General features: G+C 51.7%; 1 protein-coding gene across 6 annotated transcripts in view; it reads left to right on the forward strand.

Moving 5' to 3' along the window:
* The window catches only part of STK32B (serine/threonine kinase 32B), a 393,226-nt gene that overhangs the window by 300,514 nt on the left and 68,837 nt on the right, over positions 1-23,875 (forward strand). For all 6 annotated transcript variants that reach the window (XM_040488131.1, XM_040488140.1, XM_040488149.1 and 3 more), the window contains one exon: positions 19,011-19,048. In XM_040488131.1, coding sequence (XP_040344065.1) covers positions 19,011-19,048 — 38 coding nt within the window. The remainder of the gene's footprint in view (positions 1-19,010; positions 19,049-23,875) is intronic.

Genomic DNA, 23,875 nt, shown 5'->3' on the forward strand with positions numbered 1-23,875 from the left:
CACCAACATTATCTCTGGTAGCTCATGGTCCATAGCTCATCATCATCATCATCACCATCACCACCACCACCACCACCACCATCATCATCACCATCATCTCTACCATCACCATCATCACCATCACCATCACCATCACCAACATTATCTCTGGTAGCTCTTGGTCCATAGCTCATCATCATCATCATCACCATCACCACCACCACCACCACCATCATCATCACCATCATCTCTACCATCACCATCATCACCAACACCATTAACACCATCACCACCATTGTCACCATCACCATCATCTCTGGTAGACCACCCCTTCCCCAGCTCTCTGCCCCATTGCCCAGGACAGATCTTGAACTGCAGTGACACAATGTGAATGACCATATTTATCACCTGTTTTTATTTCTTGTCTCTCCCTACTGGCAGGCAACCTCCATGAGAGTAAGAACTTGCCTGGGTTTTGTCCATTCTAGTCCGAGTAGAGAGCAGCACCTGGCACATAGTGAGCTCTGAACACGTGTGGTGAGTGCAAGGAATCAGTGATTTCTCAAGACTCCATTGCCAGGAACTGTGCTGTCACTTTAGGTCTTCGATCTTAATCTTTACAGCCATCCCTCAAGGAAGGACAAATGTCCCCAACTGATGGGTGAGGACTCTAAGACTTAGAAAGGTTAAGTCACACTTCTCATCAGCAGCAGAGCCAGGCTTTGAACCCACATCTCTCTGGTGCTCGTGAAGGATCAGTTGCTCGTGGTACGCTGGGTCACCTGGGGGTCACAACGGGCAGCAGCCTTGTCATCTGTAGCATGAACCCAAGAGAAATCGCCCCACCCCCAAGGGATTTTAGACTAAATGAGATGATGTGTGTGCAGCATGTAAAAGGTGGTCAGTACAGGTTAGACGCTGACCGCCTTTGTCTCCTGCACCCTTCCCACCATCCTATACGGAACTCTTGCCTCACACCTGCCTTGCCCAGAGGTATAGATTTTAGGAAATGGCGCCTACCTGGATTATTTGCAATCAAATTCTGAATTGTTTTTCTGAGAGCTTCTCTGCCCCTGCCTGCCTCCACCTTGTGGCTCCCCGATGCCCTTGGGACCTTGCTAATATGGTTACTGGCACAGGTTCTGGTAACAGGTGCCTAGGTTTGAATCAGGGGCTAATGGATAGATAGGTGGATAAACAGATGATAGATAGATAGATAATGTATACATTTTAAGGGATTGCCTCACACAGTTGTAGAGGCGCAAGTCCAAAATCTACAGGATGGAGACTCAGTGAAGAGTTACAGTTCAAGTCCAAAACTGTTGTGGAATTTTTTTTTTTAGCCAGGGGAAGTCAGACTTCATTCCATTCAGGCCTTCAACTAATCGGATGGTTTTCTTATTTCTAAATTACTTAAAATTTTTTGATATATTAGTTAAGCTCTCACCATGGTGCCCACATTAGGCTAATTCTTTTGTATCCATTTTCTTTTTTTGAGAGAGAGAGAGAGAGAGAGAGAGAGAGAGAGAGAAAATCTTAAGCAGGCTCCATGCTCAGCACAGACATGGGGCTTGATCTCACGACCTTGATATCGTGACCTGCACCAAAATCAAGAGTTGGACGCTTAACCGACCGAGTCACCCAGGTGCTCTTACCCTGTGGCATTTTCAATCCTCACAGCAATCCCGAGAGGGCGTGATGACTGCCCAACCTTACAGAAGAGGAAACTGAGGTACAGAGAGGTTATGAGCCCCAGGGCCAGCTTGTTTCAGATAGATTTAGGGTCCCTTCCAGGGGTGGCAGACTCGGCCCCTGTGGCTCTTACACCTTTTGGCTGTATGCCCCCTTGGACAAGATACAGAGAGACTGGGCCCTAAAAATAGTAACTCTTGAAATACTAATTCACTGTAATGCTCCTTGTGTGTGCTGCTTTGTACCCAGGGCTCCCGCGTTCCTAGTGCAAGCAGGGAAGGGAAATCCCTCCACCTTTGTTTCCACCCTGAGCCCTGCCCTCCCCTGTGGGTGGGTGTCAGTGCTGTATGCGATTCCTCTGCCAGCGGATCAGCATTGCTTTAGAGCTCCGGGAAATCAGTCACTCCTGCATCCACTGTCACTCGTGCACCCCTGCCTCGAGCCAAGGATCGCCTCCCCAACCCCCAGCCCATCAATCGAACTGAACATTCCTGCTCCCAGCGAGCCCCAGGGCTCAGCAGCTGTAACACCAGCATCCCAACTGGTTCCCAAAGGAATCAGAGCCCACCACCGGGGCCCTGTGTTTTAGTGACCCTGTGCGGACACACCAGGTCTCCTAAGACTAAAAGTTCCCCCACAGCCCTCCCCGGAACTCAGCCCCCCCCCCCCCCCCGCCTGATGCGAGCCAATTCAGATATCTGAGTTGCTCCTTTAGCAGAGCAGGGCTTTCAAGCCCCAGGAGGCATCAGACCCCCCCCCCCCACTGGGGCTTGTCCCCAAAATGCAGGTTCCCAGGCCTCGCCCTCGGAGGTTGAGGCTGCGCCTGGATGGAGATGGGAGGCTGTGTTGGTCCTAAGGATCCTGGTTCCCAAAGTTGCCAGACTGAGGGGCAGTGGTGAGAAACGAGGAAGGGGAATCCGCGGAGGCAGGTGGTCGGGAGCGCCGGGGCTTGCGTCCGCTCCACCATCCAGACAGCTGTTAACCGAGTGCGTTTTGTGGCAGACGCTGTTTTAGGTGCTGGTGACATACCAGCGTGGGGGGTGGGGGGAGGGGGGGACGTCCCTGCTGTCTGAGGTTTACATCGCAAACAAGAAAGACACACCGAGAGCAAGTGGGTAAGAAGGTCAGGTGGTGATGGGTATGGAGAGGAATCAAGGAGGGTGAGCGGGAGGGGCCGGCAGAGGGGGGGAGTCACAGGGTATGGGGGACGGGCCTCCAGGCAGGGGACCGCAAGGCCCAGGCTCGGTGGGACCTTGCTGGGCAGGCAGCCTTTCTGGCCGAGTGCAGGGAAGGGAGGGGAGGGGAGCGGGCTGATCCTAAGTGGTCTTGCTGCGGGGGAGTCCGGAGAGGGCGGTGAGCCGAGAGCGCCCCCTGTGGCTGCTACGAGGAAGTGCGCGGGGAGGCGGGGCCTCAGGGTTGAGGAGGCGCTCACGTTGGGGGCGGGTGTGAGAAACTTCAGAGCCAGTGGCGTCCCCCCCCCCCCAACCCAGGCTTTGGGGCAGAAGGTGTTGGGGGTTTGAAGAGAGAAGCACATAACGTAGCCCCGAAGAGCGAGAGGGAGCAGGTGGGGAGGGTGCCATCAGGGGCCAGGGGGCAGTGGGAAGGGAGTTGAGAGCCGACCCTGGGTCGTGGTTGCGCTTTCCTGCAGCCGTGTTCAGCCGGAGGTGCAGGAGGGCAGCCGTCAGAAAGCAGAAGGTAACTAGGGTCTGGGTTTGACCTGCTGTACCAGGATCGGGAACCGAGGGTTGGGGGAGTTGGTGTGGATGAGGACGGAGGACTTCTGGCTGTGAGAGCTGAGGACACGGGGCCTGGCGGGCGGAGAGTGAGGGGGCAGCGAGATCATGAGACTATGGATGCGGTGGGTGAAAGACCAAAGATTCCGGGCACCCAGCCAGAGTGGCAGGTGCGCTGGAAGGTGGCCGTGGGTGGTCCGGAGCGTGGTGCCCGAGAGGTCGGGGGTGTGACTGTGGGGTGAATGGTGGAGGCAGAGTGGGCACCCAGACCTTTGCGGGTCGGGAGGTCAGGGACTGGAGACTCTAGGCGCCCAGCCACGTGGCTGCTGCATCAGGAGACTCACACCTGGGGTGCGTGGCACGGAGGCAGGAAACCAGGGACTGAGTCCCACGCAGGGGCCTAACGCAGGGAAGGGAGGAGACAGAGTTGTCAGATGGCCCCAATTTCAGTGGCAGTGGAGTTGAGGCAGAAGGAGGGACAGGACAATGGGGAGCCAGGGGACACCTGCCCTCCTCCAGCCTGGAGCCCCCAGGGGTGATGGGAAAGTGTCCACTAGAGAGGACTGGGGTGGGGGCAGTGTCCCCGGTGGATAGCCCTTGGGGTTACAGCAGGCAGTGAAGGACATGTTCCAAGGAAGAGCTGAGCTGTGCGTTCTAGAAGGGGCAGTGGAGGGACTGGGAGCCAGGCAGGTTCTGGGGCTCCCTCTCCACTCTTACAAATGGGTGATTACATCAGGGAAGAGGGACTTTTCCAGAGGCCCGCCATACTCTGGGCAACTTACCAAACACTATTAGGTTCCATGTTCTTCAACCAGAAACTGGGAATAATGACCCTTGTCCCAGGGCTGTGTGGGGACAAGCTGTGAGGTGCAGTCAGATCACAGCCTTCTTGTTCTCGAGGATCCCCGGGTCATTGCGTCACACTGAGAGTAAAGATAGAAGGTTCTGGTCCCCCCCCCCCGCCTCGCTGCATCCCCCCCATGCCATCCCCCCCTGTTGTCCACAGTCTCCAGAGACCCCCACCCAACTGTCTCTCTCAAACAGGACCCTCCCCTGCTCTCTCCTGATTTTCCCCCAGTGCCACGGTGCACGGTCTGACTCTGCCTGTTTACCTCCTTATGGCTACAATGTAAGCCATTGTTTATTGACTCTGGGTACCTTGTTTTGTTCACTGCCGTACCCTCAGCACCCGGACCGTTGCTGTCAGAGGGTGATGTCGATAAATGTGCTAGAATGCCCACAAGAGCTCACATCCGGTGTGACCCCAGAGCCCGGCCCGCTGCGTGGTGGTAAACTGTGGTCTGCAGGGAGGTGGGCTTAGGAAAAGCAAGTTCTCAGCGGTACAGAGAGCACTGGCCTTGGAGACAGATCAACCCTGACCTGAGCCCCATTGAAATGCACCTATTTGTGATTTAGAGAAAGCAGTTGAACCTCTCATTATAATAAGAAACATAATTATTTCTTAGGTGTCTTTTAGCCCTGAAATACCTTTGTCAGTGACTCAGATAAAATCCACGCTATTAGTTTTATGACAGTTGGGAAAACAAAGTTCAAATCCCACTCGTGGTGCCCTTCACGGGGAGACCCATGGAAGTCGGCAGGCAGAGGGCTGACCAGACGGAGACTCAGCAGTGCTCCAGGCATGGGAAGCGTGTGCAGACACGTGGGCAGGTGGGTCAAGAGGCTCTGCCTCACCCAGAACGTGGACCAGAAAGAGCCGGAGGTGGGCATCAGAGGAGCTGGGTTCAAATCCAGTTGCTACTTTTTAAAATTCTTGTTAACATTTATTTATTTTTGAGAGAGAGAAAGAGAGGCAGAGCGCAAGCAGGGGCAGAGGCAGAGAGAGGGAGACACAGAACGCGAAGCAGGCTCCAGGCTCTGAGCTGTCAGCACAGAGTCTGACGCAGGGCTCGAACCCACGAACCCTGAGATCATGACCTGAGCCGTACGAAGGGGGAATTGCTGGTGCTCTCTAGACTTCAGTTCCTTGTTCAGAAAGAGAAGATAATGCCAGTTCTCTAGGGCTGTGAGGTGGATTAAGTGAATTACACATGGGAAGGGCTTTCATGAACTGTAAAACCGCGCACACCCGAGAGATGCTCCTAATCGTGTTGGTCCGCTCTGCTGTCTTCCTTTCTGCCGCATCCTGTTTCCTCTGAACTCCCTCGGGGTGGGGGTAATCATCACCATTTATTGAGCACCTACTATATGCTAGGGACTGAGCCAGGTCTTTTGTGTACATGATTTCTTTTTATCCCCATTTTACAGATGAGGAAAACTGAGACCCAGGTGGTAACAGAGTAAGGATTTAAACCATTGTCCGTGCGTGAAGGGCCCAAAGTTTTATCCATCGGCACAGGGTGTCTGGGCAACGTCCTGTCCCTTTTCGCGCTTTTCTTGTTTTCCATTTGCCGTGCAGTGGCTCTTGCCTTGAGTTGGCAGTCTGGCGGAGCGTGCTGACTCCGGGACAGACTGTTACAATTTGAATTCTAGGAGCAACTGGAAAGTGATAACGCTGGGTTGGGTGGGTCTCCAAGGTCTTCATGGACCCTTCCTGACCTGACCGGGAACGTGACCCCCTCATTGCGTCTAGGGTGGCATGTTGGGTATGTTGTCAGGCTCACCCGTCCATGAAGGAATTAATTGAACCCGGTGCATCCTTGACCATGTTTGTGAACGCTGAAAGCTTCAAAAACCTCCACGAGATATACTTGGGGATAATTAGCTGGATGCAATTGCCGTAGTAACCAAGTTTACATCGAGGCCCCATGGAGAGACACAGCTCTTGAACTGGATTAATCAATGTCAACCATGCTGGTGTTTGTTCTTTGCAGGATTAAAGGGAAACGAACAACCCCCACGCACGGTTTGACCGGATGCTCTTTCTCCCCCAGATAATGAAGAGAAAGGAAATGGCTGGGGTCGCAGCATGAAGTTTTAGCTAGATGCAAGACAGAGCTCCCTTACGAGGCTGTGTGCACGTTTAAAAAATGCTTCTGTTGGGGCGCTTGGGTGGCTCAGTCGGTTAAGCGGCCGACTTCGGCTCAGGTCACGATCTCACACTCCGTGAGTTCGAGCCCCGCGTTGGGCTCTGTGCTGACCGCTCAGAGCCTGGAGCCTGTTTCAGATTCCGTGTCTCCCTCTCTCTGACCCTCCCCCGTTCATGCTCTGTCTCTCTCTGTCTCAAAAATAAATAAATGTTAAAAAAAAAATTTTTTTTTTAAAATTAAAATTAAAATTAAAAAAAAATGCTTCTGTTAAACCAAGACGTGGGTCTCTAACTGGTCTATCCTGGCTCTACCACGGACTGACTGTGGCTCAGGGAAACGTCTCACTGCGCTCAGCCTGTTTGACTATCCGGGACCAGAGGGATCACAATATTGCCCATGTGTATGAGTTCGTGGGGGCTGCCATAGCAAAATAGCCCCAGACAGCGTGGCTTTAAAAAACAGAAATTTACTTTCTCACGGTCCTGGAGGCCGGAAATCTGAGATCAAGGTTGGTTGTCCTGAGGCCTCTATCTCTGGCGTGTACGTGGTTGCCTTTTCCCCGTGTCTTCATAGGATCGTCCCTCTGTGCATGTCTTAATCTCCTCTTATAAAGACACCAGTTCAATTGGATTCAGGCCTGGCCTCGTGACCTCATTTTAACTTAATTGCTTATTTACAGACCCTGTCTCCAAATACAGTCACGCTCTGAGGTCCTAAGGGTCAGTGCTTCAACACCTGACTCTGCAGGGGGACACAATACAGACTGAATCATGCCCCCGCCCCCACAATGCCATGTCTTAATCCCCCCAAACCTGTGAGTGTGACACCTTTATATACAGCAAAAGGGACTTTGCATGTGGGACTAAGGTAAGGATCATGAGCTGGGAAAATTATCCTGGATGGTCTAGGTGGGTCCAATATGACCGCAGGTGTCCTTATGAGGAGGAGGCAGGAGGTTCGGAGTTAGGAGAAGGGGGTGTACCTGCGGAGCAAGAGGCTGAGGGGAGGCGAGGAGGGGGAGCCAGTTAAGGAACGTGGGTGTCTCTAGAAGCCGAAGGGCGGGGAAACAGCTTCTCCCCTAGAGCTTCCGGAAGGAACACAGCCCTGTCGACACTTGATTTCAGCCTTTGAAGGCTCATTTTGGACTTCTGGCTCCCAGAACTGTACGAGAAAGAAATCCATTTTGTTTTAGGTCACTAGGTTTGCAGTAACTTGTTACGGCTGCCCCAGAAAGCGCATCGGGTTTATGAGGGCAGATGGGGCCGCACGTGCTACGTGCCCGGAAGAGGCAGCCAGACTGACATCAGTCTGGAGCACGGGGCAGCAGGGAGGGGCCGTGGGCCAACGAGACACTACGTCCCATAAACTGGGTGGCCTGAGACATGAATTGATTCTCGTACGGTTCAGAGTCCAAAATCGGGGCGCCTGGGTGGGTCAGCTAGTTAAGCATCCGACTTCGGCTCAGGTCATGATCTCATGGTTCATGAGTTCGGGCTCCACGTCGGGGTCTGTGCTGACAGCTCGGAGCCTGGAGCCTGCTTCGGATTCTGTGTCTCCCCTCCCTCTCTCTCTGCCCCTCCCCTGCTTGTGCGCTCGCGCTCTCTCTCTCTCTCTCTCTCTCTCTCTCAAACATTAAAAAAAAAAATTTTTAAGTCCAAAATCAAGATGTCAACATGTTTGTTCCTTCTTGGGGCTGAGAGGGAGAGCCCAGCCCCTCCCTCTGTCCCGGTGCCTGGCCGTCCCGGGCGACCTTGGCCTGCAGATCTCCCCTGCAGTCTTCACTTCTGTCTTCACACGGCCTTCTCTGTTTGGATGTGAGTCTTTCCCTCTCTGTATACGGACAGCAGTTGTTGGGTGTGGGGCTCTCCTCAAGCAGTGCCCCTTCCTCTTCATGACCTCTGCAAAGACACCATTTCCAGGTAGACACGAACTTGGGGGACACTCTTTGATCCACGGCAGTAGTGCGGGAGGGGATTGCAGTCGAACCGTGTCCTAAAACCTGCGGGTTGCTGGGTATGGGGGAGGCTGTGCCACTGAGAGACAAGACCGGGGACAGCTGGAGGACACAGGGCACCACGGGGGTCTGCTCTGCTGGGCCCTGGCCTCTGGCCTCTGGTAGGGCATGCTGGACGCGTGTCCACGCATGGGCCTGGGTCTGTGACAATCACGCTGTAAGTTGTGTCCTTACGACTGACTTTTCTAGGTTACAGTGTCTCCTCTTCTCCTCCTCCTGCTGTTCAACTACACTGAGGTCCTTGGTGGTTTTCTTTAATGCCCTCGGCGGATGGATGCCCACGTTGACAACCACATCTCAGTGTTCACCTTTTATTTTTGAGATTATGTTAGAACTGGCCAGTGGCACTGGAGGTACCAGAGGGCCATGAAGGGGATTTATGTCAGAAGGGACAGAGTCAGATTTATGCCTTGTAAAGCCATTCGGGTCATAGTAGAAAAGAAGTGCGTCCTCGTGTGCGGGCCTTGTTATAAGGAAACGTATCCTGCAATACCAGTAACGTAATCGTATTTATCAAATCAGATGTTTGTTACGCGCGTGCTTCTCCGGTTATTACTTACTACTGCCTAGTATCGATTCTGGAAACTCCTGCGCGTTTTGTTTTTTTTTTTTTTTTTCTTGAGATTTGTTTTTTTTCTCTCTCAGGCAGAGAACATTGATCTACAGACCAGGCCACATGCAACTGGGGTCTTATCTGCTAACATGTGAACTCTGACCTTCAGTGACATCCGCTAGAGATGTGTCAGAACTAAGTGAGGTGACATACGAAACGCTGCCATTGTACTGATGCAGAGTAAGCGCGGTCCGTGTTAAAGCCACGAAATGTGCGTGGAATTGCCCCCGGCACGCCGCTAGCTGGGGGGGTGGGTGCAGGCTCCGCTCAAGCCGGCTAAGACGGAGGTCAGCAGTCAGGGTGACCCCCACCTACCCACCCCGAGCCCCAAAGATGGCTCCTTATCTGCCCCCAGGGCCCGTTGTGTTAGCCCAGCCTGACCTTCGAAGCGTCTGGGCCTCACTCTGCTAACAAAGAGTGTGGCACCCATGGGGATGGCCCTGTGCTGACCACTCCCCTGAATCCCCACCGAAATCAAGTGGGTCACGAGTGTCCGGCCAGACCAGAAGGAAAGCCCAAGAGTTCGCTTTGCATCCTAACCACCTAAAGTTGGCTTCCTCCTCAAATAATGCCCCTCACAGGTGGCCCCCGCCTGCCTCTGTAAGCTCGTCTCCCCTGACCACAGCCTCTGCCGACCCCCCCACCTCCCGGGTCAGGCCAGGTCTGTCCTCCCTGTGCCCAGAGCTGCCCAGATGTCCTCCTTGGTGAACAGCGGGGAGTCACAGGAGTTTCTGGATCAGACGACGGGCTTGTTGAATTTGGGTGTTACAATAAAGGGCAGTTCCTGCAAGAGGATGTACATCGAGGTGCTTTAACGACACCAAGAATGAAAGTGACTGAAGCAAACAAATCCTTGCCGTAACTACGCAGATTGTGTGTCATCCGACTTGGAGTGAGGAAAAGCGGGCCCGCGGTGGCGGGTGGAGCGCCAGGGCCATGGGGCCGGCGAGAGGGGCACTCAGGACTCGCTTCTTCCCACCTCCGTGCACACCTCCCGCGTCCACCTCTGACGGTGAAATAGCCGCAGCTCTCATTCCCAAACGTGGCCCTTCTTCCATCCGGTTTTTCTTCGTTGCCGCGGAGGATTGCTGACGGAGGGCCTTCTGAAGTCCCTGCAGAGGGACACATGCAGAAATGTCCTTTCCGCCCTCCTTTGCAGTCAGGATCAGAGCCACTTCTGTGCTGTTTTTTGTTTTGTTTTTTTTTAATAGACAGTAAATTTCGTATTAAAAAAATAAATAAAATAAAATAAAATAGCCCAGCTGACATTTTATGCTTTGTTTTATTTGGGGGCTGAAGAATAATTCAGGAGCAAGAACCAGGTTTTATAGCCCCCCTGCGTCCTTTCCATCAAAGTGCCATTTTGCCCGGCTCTGAAATTATGGGCCTGTCCTCAGAAAACATCGTCACGGCCTTCCCATCCACGCAGAGCTCCTGACGCGCGTTCCGAACGCCCGAGCCCATTTGGAAGGGGATGATGTGCTGGCACGGAGATATCATCAATGAGGAAAAATAGAGCGGGAGGGAACGGCCCTGAGTCCCGCGGCCCTACGGCTCTGATAAGATGCTCTGCCCGTAAAATGCTCTTATTAAATCCCAAGTGACTCGGGCTCTCTGGGTCCTCTGCGTGGCTTTGCCAGAGTCTGCCTGGTGATGCTCCTCTGAAAGACATCGCATTCACTTTCCCAGAAGCCGGGCGACGGGCCCGAGTGCTCCCCAGCTCCATTTAAACAGCAGGGATAGTGACCTGCCGCTTATTTCTGCACTCCTTCGGCACAGGGAGGCCTGCCGTCAGTAGGACCGCGTTGGATTTTTCCAGCAACAGTCAGAGAGGGGGCGATTTGCATTTTCCCGGTGAGGGAGCGAGGCTCATGTTGCCCCAGATCATAGTGTGTCGGTTTTCCATTGCTACTAATTTAGCAGCTCACGTGGTTCACGTTTATTCCCTCAGCTTCCGTGGGTCAGGCCCCCGGCACGGCCGAGCTGGCCCGTCTGCTCAGGGTCCCACAAAGCTGCAGACTAGGTACCCACGGGCTGTGCTCGTTCCTGGACCTCCGCCAAGCTCCCACGGTCGTGGACAGACCAGAACGCGTCCCTGCGGCTGCAGGCTGAGCTCCCGTTTATCTCACTGGCTCTCAGCTGCTGGAGGTACCCGCGACTCCCGCCCTAAGTCCCGCGCACATATGACAGTGCCCATCCTCAGAGCCAGCGAGGGAGGATCCCTCACTCCAGCCTGATGGAAACGGAGTCGGAGAGAATGGAACCTTGGGGGTGACACCTGTCTCCTTCGTCACATTCCCTTGGCTGGACCCGCGTCATAGGTCAAATGATCCGCTCTCTCTCGGACAGAGTCGGCCACCTCACCTGCAAAATGAGGGCTTGCTCCCAGGTTGCCCATGACTGACGCTTTCTTGATGTCAACCTAACATCAGGTCTTCTGGAAGTCCTTCTGTGACCTCCCACCAACAGCAGGACCGCTTTTGGTTTCTAGATGTTCAAAGCACTCGTCCCAACTTGTGACGGGTCATTTATTCACGAGCTTCCTGGCCCGTCTCCCTTCCTGGAGCTCAAGCTCCATTCAGCTGGATCCGTCTTGTTGGCTCTTGTGTCCCCCGTGACCACAGAGGGGACACCCCATAAATGCTGGAGAACCGTTGATTCACCTCCAGGCTAAGAGCCGGCACAGAGGGAACGTGTGCATGTGTCAGATTTACCCCGCAGCATGAAGGGCGCGGGAGCACAGGCAGGGGTCACCCTAGTGGGTGGCCCCAGGGGGCAGGGCTGGGAGCCCAGGCTGTCTGCTCCTGAGAAGGACTCGCCGGACAGATAGGCTCTCTCTCTAGTTTTCCAGGCTGCTCACCTCTGTGCCCTGTTCGGTCCTCTTGACGTGAGAGACGGTGAACGGGGCTTTTCAGGGGTGGCGGCAGACTCTGTGGGCAGGGGCCTGTCTGAGGTCACCCTGTGGTCTGGAGGGGGGACCCCGGCTGCCACTGGTGATCGGCCAGTCCCCTCCGTCAGCTCCCCTTCTGCCGGCTGTGTTAGCTTCCTAATTACCACGAGACCTGTGGCATAAAACGACATGAGTTTATTATCTCACACTTCTGGCCAGAAGACTGAAATTAAGGTGCCAGCCACACCGAGCCTCTCCGGAAGCTCTGGGGAGACGTCGTTCCTGCTTCTTCGGCTTCTGGTGGCTCCTGGTGCTGCTGGGCTCATGGCCACATCCCTCCAAATGCTGGCCGTGTCTTCACAAGCTCTTCTTCTGTCCTTCATGTCTGTGTGTCCAAATCTCCCTTCTCTCTCTCTTGCAAAGACAGAAGCCGTTGGACTGAGGACCCACCCTAAACCCAAGATGGTTTTATGTTGGGATCCTTAACTAATTCCACCTGCAAAGGTGGCGTTTCCAAATAAAGCCACATTCTCAAGTTCTGGGTAGATACGAATATTGGGGGGACACTATTCACCCCACTCCACGAGGTGACGTCTCCTTAGGTCTGCCCCCATCTCGCGTTGGCTCTGACACCCTGATCCCTACTGTCTGAATGTACCTGGCTGTTGCTTCTCCAGCAGCCACCTTCAGTCTTCCCGGCTTCGTGGCCTCACTCACTCCTGCACTACAGCATCTATGCCGCTGAGGCACGTGGCACCCGGCCCACGCGTGTCTCAGCCCCGTGGATTCTGAGCTTCGTGTGGGAGGGGCTGTGTGCTGAGTCCCTGCAACCCCAGCTCTCGGGCGTTTGCAAAATGTTGGTGGGAAGAAAAGGAAGAGGAGGAGGAGAGAGAGAGTGATGAAGAGAAGGGGGTAGGTGCAAAGCCCCGAGAGAGCACCTTTAGCATCAGAGGAGGAAATGGTCCCTGCAAGCATTTTGGGGCTTATGCTCCGAGGGCCACGGCCACCTCCTCCCCCATCCCCAAAACAAGGTCACGCCAGGCCTTACAGGATCACTTTAACATTCACTGTTCTGTCTCCGTTCTTTTTTTTTTTTTTTTAGTTTTTTTCAACGTTTTTTATTTATTTTTGGAACAGAGAGAGACAGAGCATGAACGGGGGAGGGGCAGAGAGAGAGGGAGACACAGAATCGGAAACAGGCTCCAGGCTCCGAGCCATCAGCCCAGAGCCCGACGCAGGGCTCGAACTCCCGGACCGCGAGATCGTGACCTGGCTGAAGTCGGACGCTTAACCGACTGCGCCACCCAGGCGCCCCCATTCTTTTTTTTTAAATGTTTATTTATTTTGGGGAGAGAGTCTGAGCGGGGGAGGGGTAGACAGAGAGGGAGACACAGAATCCGAAGCAGCTCCAGGCTCCGAGCTGTCAGCCCAGAGCCCGATGCGGGGTGCAAACCCATGAACTGCGAGATCATGACACAAGCCGAAGTTGGACACTTAACTGACTGAGCCACCCAGGCGCCCCTCTCCATTCTTGACAAGTACTTAGTTCCCCTTTTCTTTTTTTTTTAACATGAAATTTACTGTCAGATTGGTTTCCCTACAACACTCAGTGCTCACCAACAGGTGCCCTCCTCAATGCCCATTACGCATTTCCCCTCCCTCCCACCCCGCCATCAACCCTCAGTTTATACTCAGTTTTTAAGAGTCTCTTATGGTTTGGCTCTCTCCCTCTCTAACTCTTTTTTTTTCCTTCCCCTCCCCCACGGTCTTCTTTTAAGTTTCTCAGGATCCACATAAGAGTGAAAACATACGGTATCTGTCTTTCTCTGTATGATTTATTTCACTTAGCATAACACTCTCCAGTTCATCCACGTTGCTACAAAAGTCCATATTTCATTCTTTCTCATTGTCATGTAGTATTCCATTGTATATACAAACCACAATTTCTTTATCCATTCATCAGTTGATGCACATTTTAGCTCTTTCCATAATTTGGCTGTTGTTGAAAGTGCTGGGGTACAAGTGCCCCTGTGCATCAGTACTCCTGTATCCCTTGGGTAAATTCCTAGCAGTGCTATTGCTGGGTCATAGGGTAGATCTATTTTTAATTTTTTGAGGAACCTCCACACTGTTTTCCAGAGTGGTTGCACCAGTTTGCATTCCCACCAGCAGTGCAAAAGGGTTCCTGTTTCTCCACATCCTCTCCAGCATCTAGGGTCTCCTGATATGTTCATTTTGGCCACTCTGACTGGCGTGAGGTGATATCTCGGTGTGGTTTTGATTTGTATTTCCCTGATGAGGAGTGACGTTGAGCATCTTTTCATGTGCCTGTTGGCCATCTGGATGTCTTCTTTTGAAAAGTGTCTATTTGTGTCTTCTGCCCATTTCTTCACTGGATTATTTGTTTTTCAGGTGTGGAGTTTGGTGAGCTCTTTATAGATTTTGGATGCTAGCCCTTTGTCTGATATGTCATTTGCAAATATCTTTTCCCATTCTTTCGGTTGCCTTTTAGTTTTGTTGATTGTTTCCTTTGCAGTGCAGAAGCTTTTTATCTTCATGAGGTCCCAATAGTTCACTTTTGCTTTTAATTCCCTTGCCTTTGGAGATGTGTCTAGTAAGAAATTGCTGCGGCTGAGGTCAGAGAGGTTTTTTCCTGCTTTCTCCTCTAGGGTTTGAATGGTTTCCTGTCTACATTCAGGTCCTTTATCCATTTTGAGTTTATTTTTGTGAATGGTGTGAGAAAGTGGTCTAGTTTCAACCTTCTGCATGTTGCTGTCCAGTTCTCCCAACACCAGTGTTAAAGAGACTGTCTTTTTTCCATTGGATGTTCTTTCCTGCTTTGTCAAAGATTAGTTGGCCATGCGTTTGTGGGTCTAGTTCTGGGGTTTCTATTCTATTGCATTGGTCTCTGTGTCTGTTTTTGTGCCAATACCATGCTGTCTTGATGATTACAGCTTTATAGTAGAGGCTGAAGTCTGGGATTGTGATGCCTCCCGCTTTGGTCTTCTTCTTCAGTATTACTTTGGCTATTCATAGCTGAGAACTTCCCTGATCTGGGGAAGGAAAAAGGCATTGAAATCCAAGAGGCACAGAGAACACCCTTCAGAGGTAACTTGAATTGATCTTCTACACAACATATCATAGTGAAACTGGCAAAATACAAGGATAAGGAGAAAATTCTGAAAGCAGCTAGGGATAAACACGCTCTAACTTATAAAGGGAGACCGATAAGACTAGTGGCAGACCTGTCTACTGAAACTTGGCAGGCCAGAAAAGAATGGCAGAAAATCTTCGATGTGATGAACAGAAAAAATATGCAGCCGAGAATCCTTTATCCAGCAAGTCTGTCATTCAGAATAGAAGGAGAGAGAAAGGTCTTCCCAAACAAACAAAAACTGAAGGAATTCATCACCACTAAACCAGCCTTACAAGAGATCCTAAGGGGGATTCTGTGAGTGAAATGTTGCAAGGACCACGAAGGACCAGAGACATCACTACAAGCAGGAAACCTACAGACATCACAATGACTCTAAACCCGTATCTTTCTATAATAACACTGAATATAAATGCACTAAATGCTCCAATCAAAAGACATAGGGTATCAAAATGGATTTTTTAAAAAAGACCCACCTATTTGCTGTCTACAAGAGACTCATTTTAGATCTGAGGACACCTTCAGATTGAAAGTGAGGGGATGGAAAACTATCTATCATGCTATTGGAAGTCAAAAGAAAGATGGAGTAGCCATACTTAGAAAAACTAGATTTAAAGACTGTAACAAGAGATGAAGAAGGGCATTATATATTAATTACAGGATCTATCCGTCAGGAAGAGCTAACAATTATAAATGTCTATGTGCCGGATATGGGAGCCCCCAAATACATAAAACAATCACAAACATAAGCAACCTTATTGATAAGAATGTGGTAATTGCAGGGGACTTTAATACCCCACTTACATGGGATCTAGATGGCTAGATCATCTAGACATAGGATAAATAAAGAAACAAGGGCCCTGAATGATACATTGGATCAGATGGACTTGACAGATATATTTAGAACTCTGCATCCCAAAGCAACAGAATATACTTTCTTCTCAAGTGCACGTGGAACATTCTCCAAGATAGATCACATACTGGGTCACAAACCAGCCCTTCATAAGTATAAAAGAATTGAGATCATAGCATGAACACTTTCCGACCACAATGCTATGAAACTTGAAATCAACCACAGGAAAAAGTCTGGAAAAACTCCAAAAGCATGGAGGTTAAAGAACACCCTACTAAAGAATGAATGGGTCAACCAGACAATTAGAGAAGAAATTAAAAAATATATGGAAACAAAGGAAAATGAAAATACAACAATCCAAATGCTTTGGGATGCAGCGAAGGCCGTCCTGAGAGGAAAATACATTGCAATCCAGGCCTATCTCAAGAAACAAGAAAAATCCCAAATACAAAATCTAACAGCACACCTAAAGGAACTAGAAGCAGAACAGCAAAGAAACCCCAAACCCAACAGATGAAGAGAAATAATAAAGATCAGAGAAGATACAAACAATATAGAATCTAAAAAAAACTGTAGAGCAGATCAATGAAACCAAGAGTTGGCTTTTTGCAAAAATAAACAAAACTGATAAACCTCTAGCCAGGCTTCTCAAAAAGAAAAGGGAGATCACCCAAATAGATAAAATCATGAATGAAAATGGAATTATTACAACCAATCCCTCAGAAATACAAGCAATTATCAGGGAATACTATGAAAAATTATATGCCAACAAACTGGACAACCTAGAAGAAATGGACAAATTCCTAGGCACCCATAAACTTTCAAAACTCAAACAGGAAGAAATAGAAAACTTGAACAGACCCATAACCAGCAAAGAAATTGAATCAGTCATCAAAAATCTTCCAACAAATAAGAGTCCAGGACCAGATGGCTTCCCTGGGGAATTCTACTCTACCAGACATTTAAAGCAGAGGTAATACCTATCCTTCTCAAGCTGTTCCAAAAAGTAGAAAGGGAAGGAAAACTTCCAGACTCATTCTATGAAGCCAGCATTACTTGGATTCCTAAACCAGACAGAGACCCAGCAAAAAAAGAGAACTATAGGCCAATATCCCTGATGAATATGGATGCAAAAATTCTCAATAAGATACTAGCAAATCGAATTCAACAGCATGTAAAAAGAATTATTCACCATGATCAAGTGGGATTTATTCCTGGGCTGCAGGGCTGGTTCAACATTCGCAAATAGTTCCCCTTTTCTTGAGAGCCCTACTGGGAGGTACCCTCCATGGGGACCAAGTGTTTGTTGGTTTGAAGCACAAACCCTTGACCCTGGGTCTTCTGCCCTTTGTTTTAATTTCATAAGTTTTCAAGCTTATCCTTCCCATGGGGATTCCATGAATCCTCTCTGTCCACTGTGGATGTTTTGTGAACTCGGCAGTGGTGGGGGCAGGGCGGTAAATTCCATTTTCAGAATGCTCATCAATATTCAAAGCTCAAAAAGTCACAGTGGAACTAAAAGTTTAAATATATAGGTTGAGTGTTTCTTTCATCCCCAACGCCATAGACACTGCACTGCATGATTACAAATAACCAGCGTCTGTTTTCAGGTACAGTTACTAGTTGATAAACTCAGGAGCAAATGTTTTCTATTTTGAAGCAAGTTGTTATTAGTCTCAGAGGATTGGACATTTATTATAAATGAATGAGTGGGGTTTGCATTTCTAAAGGCTGTGGTTTTAATACCGAGCTTCGGGGAGTATATGCATGTTCATGATAAGTACATCGGGGCTGAAGATGTCAATTGAGTTTCTCAAAGGCTTTTGTTGTTGTTGTTGTTACATTTATTCTTCCATTCCTCCCCCATCCGTGTTTCCTGTGTGTTGACAAAGACTCCTTCTCCTCAACCAAACTTCATGCAGGCTCTTCTGAGTTCTTCTGCAACTCGTCCTCCGCTTTCGGGCTTTGTTGTTCACCTTTGCATTGTCCAGTCTTAGGGAGGACCGTGATGTTGGTTTTGCCAGAAGCATCCATCCTCCACATCTGGTCAGGTGCCTCATCCTCCAGGTGATGTCCAGTGCCCCAGCCTGCCTTTGGCAAGAGTCCTCTAGCGGGTGGCTTTACCCAGAATCCCCCTCCCTTGATGTTTCCAGTTAGTAACTTTGCATCCATGACCCCCACCTGCTCCTTGGCTGTAAATTCCCACTTTGTCCATGATGCATTCAGATGAGGCCAGGTCTCCCCTGCTGCAGTTGTCCTGAGTATAGTCTGTTCTTGCACTCTGACTACTGTCCAGCTCTGATTTTTCTCTGACAGAGTCTACTGACGACAGGCATCATGCTAGGCATGTGGTGCAGAGGTGAAGAAGGCAAGCTCCCACCTTGAATAAGCATGACTTGGAGTCGGAAGCCCTTCGCTCTAATGGCGATGTTCGGCAGAACTTTCCAGAAACTCACCCGCCCCCACCCTAAAAAAGACCAGCAAACTTTCTCCCCAAAGGATCAGATAATAACTATTTTAGGCTTTCGGGGCCACATCAGTCTCTGTAGTACATCCTTTTGGTTTTGCTTTTTGTGCGTGTTTTGTTTTTATGAATCCTGAGAGATGTAAAAGCCCTTCTTAGCCTCGCAGGCTGCACAAAAACTGGCTGAGGGCGGGGTGTGGCTGATCTCTGACCTAAACAAGTTGACAGTCTTCCTGAACCTCCTTCCCGTGTCTGTAGAGCAGAGACCGTCACCTCCAGGGGGGTTACATAACAAGGCGGGAGGGCTACAGTCCATCAGGAGGGGGGAGCGTCTATGCAGGTGCTCAATGAGCAGATACTCCTAGGAGTCTCAAAACCAGAAATTGTCAACAACATTCAGGAAAAAGGTATTCCCACAGTCGACTTGCAGTTCCAGGAAACGAGAAGGAAGCAAGAGCACAGGTGCTCTATCAGAGTAATTACTCCCCTGCTCCCTGAGATGTCGTGCCAAGGGAGAGACAGGCATGCTGGGTGTTGTCAGGCGTTTGTCCCCAAGTGTCATGTTTGTTATGTGCTCATCAGTAGACTCCAGGAATCACATTTTCAGCCTTTTTGTTTTCTCTTACAGAGACATCAAGCCAGACAACATATTGCTGGATGAACACGGTAAGCCTGTTACGTGTGTTTTATAGGGACACTTGCAGCGGGGAGTTTGAGGCTCTGGGAAACCGGGGTCCTGGGGCGTTGGATTTGAGGGTTGGCTAGAAAGCCTTTTTTGGTTTAATTCTGGTGGGTGAACATCTGTGTAATTTCCGGTCCGCGTCCTGAGCAGTGAGCCGAGCCCAACGTATTTGAAGGTTTCATGGCCGACCGCATAGCTGTTCTTGTCCTGATGTGAGGAGGACGGGGCAGAGGTGGGAATGAGATGCAGGGCTGGAGAGCTCCCCCACCTGTGGACCTGCGGCTTCAGGAAATGTGCTTACCTCTCCGAGCCTCAAGCTCGTCTTCTGTAAAACATAAAATGGTGTCCGCCTTCCAGATTCTCACGGAGATCAAAGGGCATCATATGTGCCTCACAAGCCAGAAATCCATAATCCGTAATCCGCCACGCTTTCCCTCATCCCGGCTTCTCGAGCTTTCATGTGCGTATAGACCCTGATTCAGTAAGTCTCAGGTGGGGCCCGGATTCTGCATTTTAAGAGCTCCCGGGTGAAGCCAACGCTACTGGTCAGTGGACCCCATTTGGAGAAGGAGGGCTCCTATGTCCACCTTTGGTCTCCTGGGAATCTCTGCGGGGACTTGGTAAGAATTAAAGGCCATTCCCTGTCTTGCTTCGGCAGGCCTGGGCCTCTGCTTTGGCTCACTCCCAGGGATGTGACGCCCATCAGAGTCGGCCCCCGTAACTCCAGGGCGTGGCCCAACAATGCACAGTTCGGCCGATCTGACAGTCACCTGTAGCCTTGAACACTGACTTTGCTGACGTGGCTTTGGAGCCTCAGCCCCCAAGGGCTTTGGGGAAGACAGGGTGGAGTCAGCAGCTGGGGAGTTTTCTGAGGTGCTCCTGTGTCGTGCAGGGGTGAGACTGCTGCCTCTTCTACGCAGCTCCTCCCAGCCTCCCTCCCCGACCCCAGGAGGTGGAGGCTGTGGCTCCTTCTAGAAGCCTCTCTGGAAGCCTGTTTGTGTCACCGGTGAGGCTCAGGGAATCCTACCTCATTGTGTAAGCTCCTTGGTATCAGGAGGTGGAGAGCAGGAGTGGTGGAACCTGGCCTCGAACCTCCTGCCAGAGCTGAAACCGGCCTGGGTGCTTTGGGGCGGTGGGTTGAAATGCTGTGCTCCGGACCGGAGGGTCAGTGATGACCTCAGGACACCAGGGGGCCTGGGCAGAGCTGAGGATACAGGTCGCGGCTCCAGTGAGCGTATACAAGTCAGGATGCCCAGATGTGGAGCTCAGCTGACCCCCCGGCTCTCCGCGTGTCTTCGGCAAGTCACTCCACCTCTGTGGGCCCTGGCTTTCCCAGCGGTAAGGCAGAAGCGGGGCGGCGTGGCGGGCACGGCGACCGTGGAAGACAGACAGTGAGGGTCCGCCCCTGTCATGCCAGCAGGACCTAAAAGGTGCTCCCTCAGCCGCTCCCTGCCCCTTCTCTGCTCAGGGCAGGGTGGGTGGGATCACAGAGGCAGGTGAACACGACTTAACCGGAAGAACTCAGCCATTTTATCTGTGAGGAAATGAGACCCAGGCCTGTGCGACTCCACAGTTCATACGTGATCTGGCCACTGGTTCCGGTGGCCACTGCGCGCAGAGACGCAGGCATGCAGCCTTCCCTGTGTCTCCTTGTTCCTGAGCTCTGGATCTCCATCCATCCCTCTCCTCCTTCCCTTTTACGCTCATTCTCAGGGGTCCTGAGGGGGACCCCTCGGGGATTTTCAAGGTATCTGGTGGTCCTGAGGTCAGTGCTGGGCCAGGGCAGGGGCCGGGCCGTGCGAAAGTGGAGGGACTGGGCTGCGGGCTTCCTGGGTCTTGCTGTGTGAGGGAGGGGGGGGTTCACAGGGCACTTGGGGGCGAGTGGGGACGCTCCGCTGCAGGAGGCCATGAGACCCCACACAGTTCACGCTTTCACAACTGGCGGTGGAGGGTGGAGCTCGCGTGGGCAGGAGACACCTGCCCTCAATCTTGGGCATCAGGTGACACAGCAGCCACGGCAGCCGAGTTTGCTTTCCTCTCCTTGTATTAACCGTGCCTTTTCTTCCTGACTTCTGATGCCCGACTTCTTCACATTCAGGGCCACTATCCACCTGCCCCAGTCACCCCAGGGCCAGGCCCCAGACGAGCAGAGACGGTCCCTGCACCCCAGAGCTGCTGAAATCATGCAGGCCGACCAGTCCTAACCCTGCCTGCCCTGCCTCACTTACTCCTTCCCACAGAAACCACCAGAAAGCCCCCTGCCCACGTTTTTGCCCTTCTCCCTCAGCCTCATGGCCGACCCTGATCCCCTCCACGCGGCCCCCATGGCACAGTGGACCCCATTCTCTTGGGTACGTCCGAGAACAAACTGTCCTTTCAGTGGCAGTTGTCTCCTGGTCTGTTGGCCTTACTGTACCTTAGATGTCCCGTTAATTGATGTATTTTAGAGCAGTCCTTAACTGAACTCGTCTCAAAGAATTCACCCTCCATTGCTGACATATTTATTGATGATTGTGAGGGGCACGCCCCGAAACGGTAGCAGACAGGAGCACAGACTCTCCCCCTCCCTTGTCAAAACGCTTTCCAGGCTTCCTCCGTCGCCCCTGGAGGCAGAGACCCCAGGGCAGCAACAAGGTGGGCGCGCATTGTTTCTGAAGCCTCGGATCCAGGGACTGGAGAGTGGAGAAGGAAGGGTGGGGGGCCGGGGGTCTTTCCAAGTCGGAGGGGCCACAGCGTGTCATTATGTAGACAGGGTCCCGAGCGTTTCAGGACGGAGTGCGGGAGTGGGGTTGAGATCTGCTCTGGGGGTCCTTGGGAGGTGGTAGGTAATGCGGTTCTTTTCAGAAGGGCCACAGGGAAGGGTCGGTCCTCGTGCAGCACGATGCCAGGGGAGAGTCGTTTAGCCTCAGCGCGGGAGTCTCTGAAAGCCCCCAGTACACAGCCCCTGTCTCAGTTTCCTACGGCTGCTGCAACAAAGTCCCACAGATGGAGAACTCCAACAGCAGAAATGTATTGTCTCCTACTGTTGGAGTCTGGAAGTCCAAGGTCAAGGTGTGGACGGGGCTGTGTCCCCTCTGAGGCACCAGGGACGGTCCGTTCCTGTTCTCTCCGTGAGCTTCTGCCGGTCCCCGGGCTGGGGCAGCGTATTTCCAAACTCCGCGTGGCATTCTCACCAGGTGCATGTCTGTGTGCGAGAACACCAGGCTTACTGGATCAGGGGCCCACCCCACCCGCTTCCGTGTGACCTCGTCTTACCCAGTTACATCTGCCATGGCCCTACCCAAATGGAGTCACCTCCTGAACCAACGGGAGTTAGGACTTCAACATACGAATTTGGAGGGCGGGGGAACATCTCAGCCCCATCGTCTCCGTATGGGATTTTAACAAATGAAAAATAAAGCAAGGAGGTGGCAGATAGGGGCCAAGATATCACCTCTTTGCTGACAAAAGCTTGGCTTTGTGTGAGTCAAAAGGGCTTCCTTCTCCAAGACCCCAGCGAGGGGAAGATTCACCTCCCAGATCCACACCCACGTGGGGTAAGAGACTGTTCATATAAGACCAGCAGAGGGGCCCGCATCTGCCCGGGCAGAGCTAAACTGAGTAAAGCTAATTTGTTCATCCCCAAATGACCCTTCACATAACCTCTCTTCCTCCTTTGGGGGACAGTGAGGAAGGGGTGGAGAAGGGCCAAGGGTCTACGGACGTGAGATCCTTCCTTGTGAAATCATGAGTTTCTAGGTCTCTGGGGACACAGAGTCCAAATTCCTGCTCTGCCTGATGATCCCCTTAATTGCTCCTGATTTCCAGAACAGTGTTGGACACCGGGCTGGAGGCCCATGTGGCCCGGCCCCCGGCTTCAGGGTGCACATGTGTGTGGAGGGGAGGCTTTCATCCTGGAGTGAGTCCAGGAGGGTGACCTGTGGGGATAGCGGCGACCTGACCATCCCCTGACCTGGAGGGAAGGCAGGAGAGTGGCCAGCAGCACACCCCTTGTGCACACACCGGTCTGGGTGGCAGTGCCCTCGCGAGAAAGTGGCTTGGTGAAGAAGGGGGGTGGTGAGCCTCGGGGTCAAACCCGCCTGGGGCTTGGATTCTGGCTCTAAGACCTCGGGCTGGACACTCAGTTCCTAGCTGCTCACACCAGTGATGAGGCTACCTTAACAAAAGTTCTGCCTCCGCGAAGACTCCTGTCTATCCAGCTCGTCCATCCTTTGGCTTTGCCCCAAACAGCTGACCTCTGCTTTCTTTCCACCTTCCAAACCTCTCCTGAGCACAGCTCGCTGGCAGAACACAAATCTCATCCAGAACCCAAGGTGTAAGAGAGTCAGGAAATGTGGATCTCCCCTTTCTCTGGCCCTTGGAATACAGGAAGTAGCAAAGGACGGAGTGGAATGTGGTGAACGTAGCACAATGTATACGCTTGGTGAACCGCTAGTTGTACGCCTGAAACGAATGGAACATTGTGTGTGAGCTATGGGGAGGAAGGGAAGTAGGGAGGGAGGAAAAGGGAAGGGAAGGGAAAAAGAAAAGCAAAGAGAAGAAAAGAGAGAGGGAGAGAGAGAAAGGAAAGAAGGAAGGAGAAGGGAGGGAGAGAAGAAAGAAAGGAAGGAAGGAAGGAAGAAAGAAAGAAAGACAAAGACAGAAAGAAAGACAGAAAGAAAGAAAGAAAGAAAGAAAGAAAGAAAGAGAAAGAAAGACAGAAAGAAAGAAAGAAAGAAAGAGAAAAAAAGAAAAAGAAAGAAAGAGAAAGAAAAAGAAAGAAAGAGAAAGAAAGAGAAAGACAGAAAGAAAGAAAGACAGAAAGAAAGAAA

Source organism: Herpailurus yagouaroundi, unplaced genomic scaffold (genome assembly GCF_014898765.1).
Source record: "Herpailurus yagouaroundi ecotype Mexico unplaced genomic scaffold, PumYag 28, whole genome shotgun sequence".
In the NCBI taxonomy this organism is placed as follows: domain Eukaryota; kingdom Metazoa; phylum Chordata; class Mammalia; order Carnivora; family Felidae; genus Herpailurus; species Herpailurus yagouaroundi.